Source organism: Mastigoproctus giganteus, chromosome 3 (assembly GCF_048544385.1).
Source record: "Mastigoproctus giganteus isolate SK-2022 chromosome 3, ASM4854438v1, whole genome shotgun sequence".
Taxonomy (NCBI): domain Eukaryota; kingdom Metazoa; phylum Arthropoda; class Arachnida; order Uropygi; family Thelyphonidae; genus Mastigoproctus; species Mastigoproctus giganteus.
In genome coordinates, this window is record NC_143577.1 from 75937390 (window position 1) to 75949601 (window position 12212).

The following is a 12212-nucleotide window of genomic DNA, read 5'->3' on the forward strand; positions in this document are numbered from 1 at the left end:
TACATTCTTGTGATACGACATACGGTCAAAAAGCACTATCTACTCCATCCAGGAAGGAAAATCGTTATTTTCAAAATTTACGTTAAACTTTTTAAATTAATTTTTAAAATTGTTTTTGAATTTTTTAATTAATTTTTGAATTGTGCCAAATTTTCAAATTTTGAAGGGAGGGGATGTTATGAAAATGGAAATAATTTATGGAAATGTCTTATGAAAATTGTTTATGGAAATGTCTTATGAAAATTGTTTATGGAAATGTCTTATGAAAATTGTTTATGGAAACTTTATGTAATTTTTTTTTTTTTTTTGGTAGTTGTTGGCGCATCGGCTTCTGTGGCCATAGTGCACCTCCCAAGGTTTTTGCAGTACTTTGATCCAAGCCCGAGGCGGGATTCGAACCCGCGACCTTTGGGTTGCCAGGTAGGCACTTTACCCACCTGGCTAGCCCGGTCGGCACTTTATGTAATGGATAATTTATTAATTTGTATAGAAATATTCATGCATTTATAATAATGGGATGAATCACATAACTGTACCTCTCCTGATCATGTTCCCTGGAACTGTTTCAGTTGGATCAGCCCAAATTAACTGATAACCTTCTTTTTTAATAATAGTCATTAATCCTCTAAAGAAGTTAGAAAAATACAGAAAATAAATACCATTAATAAATAGGATATAGCTGTTAATTTTAAGATATTCTATTTAAATCAAAAAAAAATCTTTTGATAAACTTTGATTCAATAAAGCTTCTTATATGATTACAATAAAGCTTGTTCAATCCGAAATCACAATAAATTGAAACAATTAGTTCCCTAATTACAAATCTTTCAAACAGAGAAACCCTTATATATCATTTGTTCTCCAAAACCTAGTCAGCTTGTCTCTTGTCACTAGTTTATAAAAAGATCTAGATTCAAATCTACTTTTGGCACTTTGTTAAGTAAGCCTTACTTTAATAATTACACTACTGAACATGATTTTTACCTTCAGCAAATCAATGGTTGTTTCTGGTCAAGTTTCATGTATAGAATTTAAAATCAATCATAAAAATTTCCTATCGTGTCCTCGGTTTTAAGATATAGATAGATAACTGGATTCTGTACAAAGATACCATTATTGTTTGAAATACAATTTTTAAACTTATTAACTTTTGGTTTGTTTTGTTTATTGGGCTAAAAGTTAAGTAAGTACATCATTACTGTTCTTGCAATATAGTATATTTTGATTTTTATGCACTTTTCCAGACAAGTCAGTATTTTTATTAATTTTATTACACCATTCAATTGTTCAATATATAGTGTATGATAAACTATGCTACAAGAAATCGCCTTCTGTTCAAATTTACCAATTGCTTTTACTGTTTTTAGGTTAATACATTGTTAAAATGGAGAAGACAATGCACAGAACTTGTGTAAATCACCCAGACAACTTCTGCTATGTTTGTGGACACTTAGCCCCAAAAACTCAGATGAAGAAAATATACAATGTCACAAAAGTTGCATATACATTGTATTTCAGCTGCAAGATTGGTGACTAAGAAAAAAATTGGGCTCCACATATCTGTTGTATTACTTGTACAATGAACTCAAGGCTGTAGTTATATGGCAAGCTGAGAGCATTACCTTTTGCCGTCCCTATGGTGTGGCGTGAGCCCAAGAATTATTTCGACTGCTATTTCTGCATGACAAAAATAAAAGGTATTTCCAAAAAGAGCAATCACTGCATCAAATATCCAAATATCCCATCAGCAATTAGGCCGTGCCACAAGGTAAAGAACTGCCAGTACCTGTGCCACCAAAATCTTGGGGTATTGGAAGTAGTGATGAAGGTACAGAAGAAATCATTTTACCAGACGTTGTGAAACCATGTACTTCACATGATTTGGGCTATGAGCCAGAAAAAGAAAAGGCCCCACACTACACTGAACAAGAAGAATTAAGCAGCTTGATCAGAGACTTGAGCTTACTCAAAAAGAAGGCTGAATTATTCGGATCCAGACTACAACAGTGAAACTTACTCGCCAAAGGTACAAACATTACAATAAACCGTAAAGTGAAACGAAGAGTTTAAGATATTTTGCAATGGAAAACAATGTGTGTCTGCAAAGACGTCATTGGTCTTATGCACGAACTGAACATTGATCACAATACCTCTGAATGGCGTTTGTTCACTGATGCGTCAAAGCCAAGTTTGAAAGCAGTATTGCTTCATAATGGAAATACTTTACCACCAATTCCTCTTGTTCATGCTGTTGGCCTGAAAGAAACTTATGATAGTATGACCCAGATTCTTGCCAACAATGACTATGGTTGGAAAATTTGTGGTGATCTCAAAGTGACTGGACTGCTTGTTGGGTTGCAAGGTGGTTTCACTAAATACTGTTGTTTCCTGTGTTTGTGGGATAGCCGTGCAACAGCCAAACACTACATCATACAACACTGGGACAAGAGAGAAATATATTCCCGGCAAAAGTAATGTAACATATGTTCCATTGGTTGATCCACAAAAGGTTTTTCTTCCCCCTTTACACATCAAGCTTGAACTAATTAAGAATTTCACTAAGGCACTGGATAAAGAAAGCAGAGGATTTGCATATTTACTGAAAATGTTTCCAAATTTATCTCATGTAAAGCTGAAGGAAGGAATTTTCATAGGTCCTCAAATAAGAAAGCACCTAAAAGATGAAGAATTTCAAAGAAACCCGAATGACGTTGAACTGGCTGCATGGAGATCTTTCAGGGCTGTTGTACACAGATTCCTTGGAAAGAGAAAAGAGAACTATGAGCAACTGGTGACAAACTTGCTGAAATGTTACAAGAACATAGGGTGCCGAATGTCATTGAAAATGCATTTCCTTCATTTCCATCTGGTTTTCTTTCCTGAAAACTTAGCAGATGTCAGTGATGAACAAGGAGAGCACTTTCACCAGGACGTAACTGCAATGGAAAAACGATACCAAGGTCACTGGGACTGCCATGATGGGAGATTACTGTTGGTTCCTTAAACGGAAAGCAATCTGGAGTATAGAAGAAAATCATTGAGTGGGAAACCATGTCTAAGTAACATATATTGTGTGTAATAATAAAAACCATGTATGCTGATATTGTATAAAAACAAGGAATTTAAAAAATGCATATCTTTTGATGTAGACTTTACAGAAGTAAAAGATTGGTATTTTCATAATCAGGACATTTTGTTCAGAATAACCAACTTTTGTTCCATAGGTATGATGAAAAAAAAATTTTGTTCGGTACTGTTATTGGTAACAGACAAGTTGAAGTTCTTACTTTAATAATGCATTTATTTTTCTATTTTAGCTGCTGTATTCTAAAAATTGCATATTAAAATAACACTTTTTAACCATAACACAAGGATTTTGGCTGCAAACTGCAATAGACTTATGCTTGTGAGGTGTTACTGCTACCTGCAATTTAACTGTGTTTCAACCTGCCTTTCATAACATTCTTTTTCTTCTTGCAATTAAGGTCAACATTTACTTTTATGGTTGCTCTTGTATAGTTTCCTTGCCTTAACTTGGATTGCAGTTTGCACCATTATGGGAAAGGCTCTGTGTTGTGCTTACTGGAGTATTGGCTATCAATTTCATTCTCTTCTTTCATTTTATTTTTCCTTTCCTAGCATTTTATTTTGTTGATTCAGAGTGGAGTACAGCTAAATTGCAGAGTTAAAAAGTGTTATTTTATTGATAATCATATTTGATTACACTATATTTTTTGTTTTCTAACAAAAATTGTTTTATTTCCTATTTACATTTTAGCACATAAAAAAAAGAGGTTAATAGCACAATTAGTTGCAATTATTATTATTATATTTGTGTTATTATTTCTTCTTGATGAGGATTCTACCCCATGATGAGTAGTGATACCAAGTGTACAGGGTGGTTGTTATGTCCGGCTGTTATTACTATTAGTTGAGGAACCCTCTGACTATCCTACAGGTGTTCAAGGATTGCAACTTTCTGAAGTTCCTTGTAGATGTTCTCTGGAAGACCTATTGCTGGGCTCTTACGTAGGGTCTTTTGTACCATACTGGTGGTTAATGTGGTGCTGAGATGGTCACTACTTGTTCCACATGCCACGTCTTTGAAAACCTGTCTTAGGTCTGTGTACTTCCTCGTATGTTTCCTGGAGGTTGCCAGTGTTGGGCACTGCTGTGTTGATCAGATAGACTTTTCCTTCTTGTCAATGAGTCATGTCTGATCTGTTGTGCAGGATTGTCTCGTCTGTTATTATGGTCCCAGCACAGCTTGTGAGGCGGTGTGTCAAGTACAGCCTGGGGTTCGTACTTGTAATATGGTACACTTTCTTTGATCAACTGGTATTTTCTTGCTAGCTTTTGATGTATTATCCAGGCAATCTGGTTGTGTTTGTGAGTATACTCCGTCTGGCTAATCACCCTGCATCCAGCGTGAATGTGTTGGATTGTTTCTGAGGCCAAGTGACATTATCAACATGTGTCATCTCTGTCACTCCAGATTCACTGGAAATGTATTTTCTATAGTTTCTGGTGTCGACTACCTGGTCTTGAATGGCGAGCATAAATCCCTCAGTCTCAGGGAAGAGTGTCCACTCATGAACAATGCATTAGAAGCCATTTTATCTATATGATCTTGATGAAGGTCATTACAGTACCGGCCATCTTTCTAGTTTCATTTGTTCCATCTAGTCTGGAAGAGTCTCCTTGCTTAGGTTGAGTAGCGTATGCCCCTTGTCTATCTTTATTGTGGCCTTGTAGAGTGGTGCTGTGCTAGTAACCCTTCTGATTCTCTATCACTTTCTTTTGTTGCTCGATGAGGTCTATCAAGCCCCTTCCTCCTTTCTGAGCTATGGTCAATTTCTCATTGGGTGGTATCAGCGGCTCTTGGTCATCATTGTCCTTGTCTTTCTCGTGATCTCCTCCAGCTCCATGTTAGTCAATTTTATGATGCCGAAGGGGCATGTTACCACTGAGACCGCATAGGTGTTTATGGCTTTAACTGTGTTCCCTCCATTCAGCTTTGCTTTGAGCAGGCTTTTGAATTTGTGATGGTATTTTATTTTATTTTATTTTCCAGAATCTTTTAGGAATCTTTTAGAATCGGTTTGCTTGGGATGTTCTTGACCTTGATGGTGGTATTATTCCATTTCACCACTGTTGCATCTAGAAAGTTTGTTACTGTCAGATAGGCTTTGCAGATCTTCAGTTTGCCAGTCTTCTCTGTTAGCCAGCTATGAGGCATGGAGTTGAAGGCTTTGTGATGTAGGCCATGTAAACAGGTAGCAGTGCTCCTTGTAGGCTTACTCCAAAATTGCCAAATCAATGGTTAATTGCACCTTGTACTTTTTGCTCCTCCACTTAGATCCTTTCTGATGTTCGGTTCTTCAAGTGGTCCGATATCGTCTTGGTTATGCAGATGGTCAAGACCTTGTACACTGTTGGGAGACAGGTGATCAGCCCATATTTCACCAAGTTTCTTATATCTTAGTCCTTAGGTATGTGATCCCTTGAGTAAGAAGCTCTGAGTGACTTATCATCCAGGTGAACGGCTCTGTTTGTATGTGCAAGTGAACTTCTTGTAACAGTAGTTGTGGATGTTATCTATTCCTGGGGTTTGCCAATTGTGGGACTTCCTGATCGCCTTGTGCTTCTTCCTCACTAATCTCTCATTCTGTCATCACTTGGATGGTACCTCCGTAGTCAGGTGGGCAGGAGCAGCAATGCGTAGCACACGCTTCTTAATTAGACCAGAGTTTGAGCCCATGACCACCAGATACGGAGGATGCGGAAAGGTCAGGGAATTACCACCGCATATCCCGGAGCAATATGGCCTTAGTTGCTAATGCTCCTAAAAGCCAAATAACAACATCTCTTGGATGCCTTTGGTTTTCTCACATTCTAGTTTTATCCAGGAGGCTTGGCTGTTATGTTTTACTTCACTGCTCCTCAATTGTGGTCCATCCTCAAATGCTCCTCAGGTGGTCCATTTCCTTCTTTCCCCTCTTGTCCAACACTCCTGCAGAAGGCTCTTTGGTTTTCATCAAAGATTTGGTTGTTTGTTTTCCTCTGGGAGCTCTCTTTGTATCAGAATAGCCTCTTGCTGAGTGCAAGAACATTCTGCTTCAGTGCATCTCCCATTCTCTGATTTTGGTCTCACATTTGCTGTGGACGTTGTCTCGCTTCAGGATGCTCTTCACTTTTCCATTTAACTTCTTCCTCTTATTACCGATACTGGGTCAACTGGCCTATCTTGACTCTTACTTTTTCCATCTTCTGCTGAAGCCTTCTTTCCCAAGATGGCATGAGTTCCTTGTTTTTTCATTTCTTCTGCTGCTGGCTCTCATTTCTCTTCCATTAATTCTAGTGGCTGCTACGGGAGCACAGTATATGACTGTGTGGATGGCCTCCAGCATTGCACCGCTGTTGTCAAGGTAATGTGGTATTATTTTCTGACTGAGGCAGTCTGTGACTTGCTACAGGATTCTATTGGGTCTCTGCTTTGGTACAGTGTGGGTCTTTGTGGGGGTCTATCCCCTCAAATTCTGTTAGGACCTTCTTCCACTTGCCTTCTATTCTGAATATCATGACCTCATTTGCTTCCACTTCAGTTGCTCTGGGTTGTATTTCTTCTTCTCTCCCTCCTCTGATTCAATATTGTCCATATTCTTTGTTCTTTATAGTTGTTCCCTCACATCCTGCTTGGTTTTTTCCAAGATTGCAAGAGCTATCAGGTTTTTTTGTGAAGATGGTCCTTCTCTGGTCTGCTATTCACTGTTTGGCGACTTGAACATCTGGGAACCGTTTCAACCACTTGGTATATAGTTTTGTCCCGTACATTGTCATATCAGTCTCTAGCTTGGTTACTTCATATTCATTTCAATGATCCATGGTTTGGCACTTTCTTCCTTTCTGAGTGGTCACTGACACAGTTGTGCAGGAGCCACTTCCAGTTGGTTGGGCCAGATGGTCTTGTCCTTCTCTTGTGGTGGACGTAAGGGGGACAGTGCCACTGCTCCACTGTCTTCCTTGGGAGACAGTCTCTGACCTTTTGAACCAACCCCTCTGCCTAAGGCCTGAAAGCGAGTGACTTTATCCTGCACCACACTCGATGCAGTATGGTCATTACTTCTCTTTGACATCATCTATCTATGGAGGTAGACCTGTTTAACATCAGCATGCATCCAGTGGTGGTTATTTCTTGTCAGTGACACCAGATAGCACAATCATCTGCCTCCCCCATCACTTCACCCATGGGGGAGGTAGGTCCTCTAAAGTGACTTTTGTGATGTTTTTTTAATTACTATTATAATTTATTACTGTTATTATTATTTATGCCAGTCTTCCAGCATCATGGATACGTGTTCACTCCTGCCAAGGAGGGACTTGAAACCGGAACCATCAGGCTTGTAGTCCAGTGTTGTAACCACTGGGCCATCATGCCCTTATTATTATTTTAATATGAAATACTATAAGTCCTTACCATTTCAGATAAATGAGATTTAACTGGTTTTTAAATGCAGAGAATATTTCACAGTAATGGCATATACACACACACATATGCTGTTACTGAAACTGAAATAACAGAAACATCCTTCAAAAAATAACCTCCACTTATTTCTTTAAGGGCTACTACATAGCATAAAGCTTTGCTGATGCATTCTACTTTTCTATATAGTCAGTCTCTCTCTCTCTCTCTCTCTCTCTCATTAATACAGTCCAGTTACTGTAACACCCTCTGGAATAGTATATATGTTGCAGGGTCAGTCCTTATCCAAAAAACTGCATATCAGAACCTTATCAGCTGATTCAATCACATGGAATTCTTTGGTGGTGGAAACTTGTAATGTTTTCATTTCTCGGGTCACCTTTTTGTGTCTGTATTGTACAAACAGAAAATGGACTCATTCATAGTGACCACCCTGGTTAGATGTGCAGGTCATCAAGGGTTGGAAATATTACTTCTAGAAGGACATAGATGTCTAACATTATTTATTTTTACTTCATATCGCATGTCACTGTTTCAGTCTGAAGTGTGTTAGTTGAATTATAATTAACTACCAGATGACATAATTTGGATTACAAGTTATGTCATCTGGTAGATAATTATATATATATATTATTAGTACACTATTGTTAGTGGACTTTACATTCTGAGCAGCTGATCACATAAGTGGAATTATTATTTTAATTTTTTTAAGTCTTCTTGTCAGTTTTTTAGCTCTGTGTTCAGCTAGCATAACCTTGCATGCAAAATGCAGCAGTCACTGGTGGGCTGCTGATATGACTTGAAATTTATGAATGCATCAGCACTTCAATTCACCATGTGCAATCTTTAATGTCTGCAATACTAAAAAATAAAAAATTGTTATAATAATAGCAAACCTTTATTACATCAGCATTCAAGATTATTAATTTCATCTACAGATTTATTGTTGATTTTTATTTGTGATCTGATTCACATATATTATGATTGTGGAAATTCAATCAAGCACAGAAAAGAGTGGGAATGAATCTAGCTTTCAAATTCTTTAACCCTGCAGTGGTAGCAGAGAACCTTACAGATTCCCCTCGAAAATAATATTCCCGCATTATCTGTTAATCAATGATTAAAAATCTGAGAATTTTTCTACCTTACTAAATATAGTCAAACTTTTACTGCAATCGTTTCTGAAGTGATTTTCTTCTGGGTTTTGTACAGAATTTGGGCACAAGAAAACCTGTCAGTTGCCCCGTCACCAGTTTTGCGACTATTTGGATTTTATTAAAAGACTAACATGATACCAGACAAGTACTGAAGCTGTGTTTGTTTAAAGTTTCAGGTTATTTGTTTTTTCTCTCCCACTAGGTCAATAAACAACTACTCTCTCATCCTAGTTGTTTTTGAAACATTTATTGTTTTCATAGCATAAAGAATTATATGAAACCTGGTATTCTCTCAAAATGGTTGCTACTCTGTGAAGGGTGCCAAATTTGAAATAAGTCTGAAAATGGAAGTACCTAATAGTATTGAATATACGCAATGTTTTTTTTTTAAATTTTATTAATATTTATATATAGAGAGTGGACAAAATAATGGAACACCTGTGATAAGAGTTACATGTGCACTACTATGGTGTTGGTCCACCTTTTACTTTTAAAACAGTTTGTATTCTATATGGAATATATTCAAATAAATCTTGAAACTGTCTTAATAGGAATACTGGACCATTCTTCATGGAGAAAGGTTTCAAGCTCCTTGAGTGATGAAGGTGGAGAAAATCTGCTTTTCACTCTCTTCTTCAAATATACCCATAGTGGCTCAATTGTGCAGGTCATGGGAGATGCTCAGCCTCAGTTTCATGCTCCTCAAACCACGATTAGGAACATTTGGATGTGAGTACTGGAGCATTATCATCTTGAACCCCAGTCACTAAAAATATCAAGGTAATCAATCACTGGCAGAAATTTGCACATGCAGAGTGATTATAGGACCTGGTTCTTTTTTGCTTGATGCTGTATAAGTTTGCCTCCTTGCATCATTTGTGATTACTAATCAAATATATCAAATCAAACTGAAATGAAATATGATTTTTGCTTTTCCCACACTTGATGGTATAAATTTATTTCAATATGTCACTGCTATATGGCATATTCCCAGGGGCTCACATCTGGTGAGTATGAGCTTGGCACACCCAGAGTCCTCAGCTGGATATCATCATTCTTCTCTTTCTTGGTGATTCCCTTCTACTTTTGTCTCTCTCTCTCTCTCTCTCTCTCTCTCTCTCTCTCTCTCTCTCTCTCTCTCTCTCTCTCTCTCTCAGGGTAACTCGGGAATTTTTTTTTTGGCTGGTGCAGCATAAGCCTCAGGCTGACTTGCACCATATAGCTAATAATATTCTAAAACAACCTATCCAATAATGAAAATACAATAATCGTGAAACTCACTTATGTAAATCAAGTGAAGCAATTGGATTATACATTACAGCTGAGTAAATTAATTTATATTAAAATCACATACATCTTGCAGTTAAAATTATTGCCTTTAAAGGCACTCGACTGGTGCCTTGAATTAAACATCTGAATTAAAATGAAAATTTGAATTAAAGACACAAAGATCTAGATTAATATTATACCAAATATTAATAAAATTATATATCAGATTTTAAAACAATATAAGCTTTCGTAAAAAGAGAAAACTTACAACTTGCTCTGCTCACCTTGCACTTGACCACTTACTACTGGATATAATTTTTTCCAATATTTTAATTGTGTCCTGAGCAATGGTATGCGATTCCCTTGCTCTCCTAATAAAATATATTCCAAAATTAAAACTTTTTTACCAACTAAAATTAAACATACAATCAAACATTTCAAAACCAAAACAGTTCAATTTCTAATAATTATGCTGTATGTAGATACAGCTAACTGAAGAAAATAACAGTGCATTATATGCTCCTAATGGAGTAATTTATTTACAAATTTTGGATAACTGAGAAATTTAGAATTCATATCACTATTAGGCAAAATGATTCAAGGAAGTAAACTTGTACCACACAGCAGGAAAAAATCATTTAAAAATAACCATCATCATTTGGCCGTCTCTTCTAATAATTTGTGCAGTTCTCCCTTTTTCTAAACTAATTTTCAAACTTCCTACTACCAACAACATGAGGTTGAAGTTCATTCCAACAATCAAATTTTTTAGTTCAAGGCAAATTTCTACAAATCCATTCTGCAACCATCCTTTTCCAATTTAAATTTTTTACCACCTAGCATGTCTTGCCTAGTAGGCACTGTGCTGATGCCTAGTTTTCACACACTTTAATTGACAGAACTGAATTCATTCTTGGTAAGAATACCCTTTTGTGACCCAAATAATCTTGTTGCTCTTCTCTGCACATTTTTCAATAATTCCTTTCCTAAAATTAGATTTACAAACCTGTATGCAGTTGATAACATGGGATAATTACCTCCCTGTCCCTGCTAGTAAAGTAGTAGTAGTAGTGGAATGTGATGCAAGAAAGCAAGCTTATGTAGCATCAGCCAAAAAAAAAAAAAAAAAAAACATTTCACACATCCATTCCCTCTAAACGTTTGACTAGTTAGTTTCTACTTGAATTTGTTTAAATTATCAACTTCCACAACAACAGATGGAAGTTTGTTCCAGCAATCAACTACCCGCTGGCTAAAGGTAAATTTCCACACATCTATTCTACAACTGTTTTTCCTCAATTTCAATTTATGTCCCCTCAGGTTCGTAATCTGAGCAAGAGAATTGAGCCTGCTCAACCCATTCAAGGCCTTATTACACCTCAATCAGATCACCTTGCAGGTGCCTAGTCTCCAGACGCTGTAATTTGCAGAACTTAAGTCTTCTTGGTAAGAGGACCCCTTCGTTCCCCTCACCAATCTTGTAGCCCTTCTCTGTACTCGCTCAAGCAATTCTACATCCTTCCTAAAATGAGGCCTCCAGACCTGTGGGCAGTACTCAAGGTGTGGCTTGACCATTGCCTTATACAAAGAGATAATCACCTCCTTTTCCCTACTAGCAAAATTCTTGTATATCATTGACAACACCCCATGACCTGCTCTGGCAGCCTGTCTGCATGCTCAGAAAACTTCATATCTGACACCACAATTACTCCCAAGTCTTTTTCATTTTCTACCACACAGTTGGTACGTTTCTCTGGGGTTACTTCTACCCATATGCAGTACTTTGCATTTGTCAATGTTAAACTTCAGTTGCCACTTCTCAGCCCATCTACCCAACTTTTCTAGATCCTGCTGCAGTAGCACACTGCCATTACTGTCCCCCTGCCAACTTGGATATTAAGCCTGATATACCTTCTTCAATATCATTGATAAATATACAGAACAACAGTGGGCCCAACACCGAACCCGAGGGGAATTCACTAATAAAATATTATACAAGTTCTTGTATAATACTTGTATAATCTGCTAGGATAGCAATATCTGCTTTGTTTGAAGGACTTTAATTCAGACTGTAAAATAAACCATAAGTCTTTTTCATTATCAACTATCTTGAGTCCACTGGTATGCTATCCTACACAAATCAACCACCTTGAGTTTAGTGCTAATAGTAGTAACCACAGGATTACCGTTATCCAAAAAAAAGTACTTTGCATTTATCAATGTTTTATCTTAATTGCTATTCATTAAGCTAATCTTAATAGTTTATATCTTGAAGTAGCATGCTCTGATTAATATCATTAACT

General features: G+C 37.0%; 1 protein-coding gene across 1 annotated transcript in view; it reads right to left on the reverse strand.

Moving 5' to 3' along the window:
* Positions 1-12212, reverse strand: part of eIF2Bbeta (eukaryotic translation initiation factor 2B subunit beta) — a 199645-nt gene that overhangs the window by 164744 nt on the left and 22689 nt on the right. The window contains exons 2-3 of the mRNA XM_090370568.1: positions 10194-10280; positions 537-625 (exon numbers count right to left, since the gene is read on the reverse strand). Of these exons, the coding sequence (XP_090226694.1) occupies positions 537-625; positions 10194-10280 (176 nt within the window). The remainder of the gene's footprint in view (positions 1-536; positions 626-10193; positions 10281-12212) is intronic.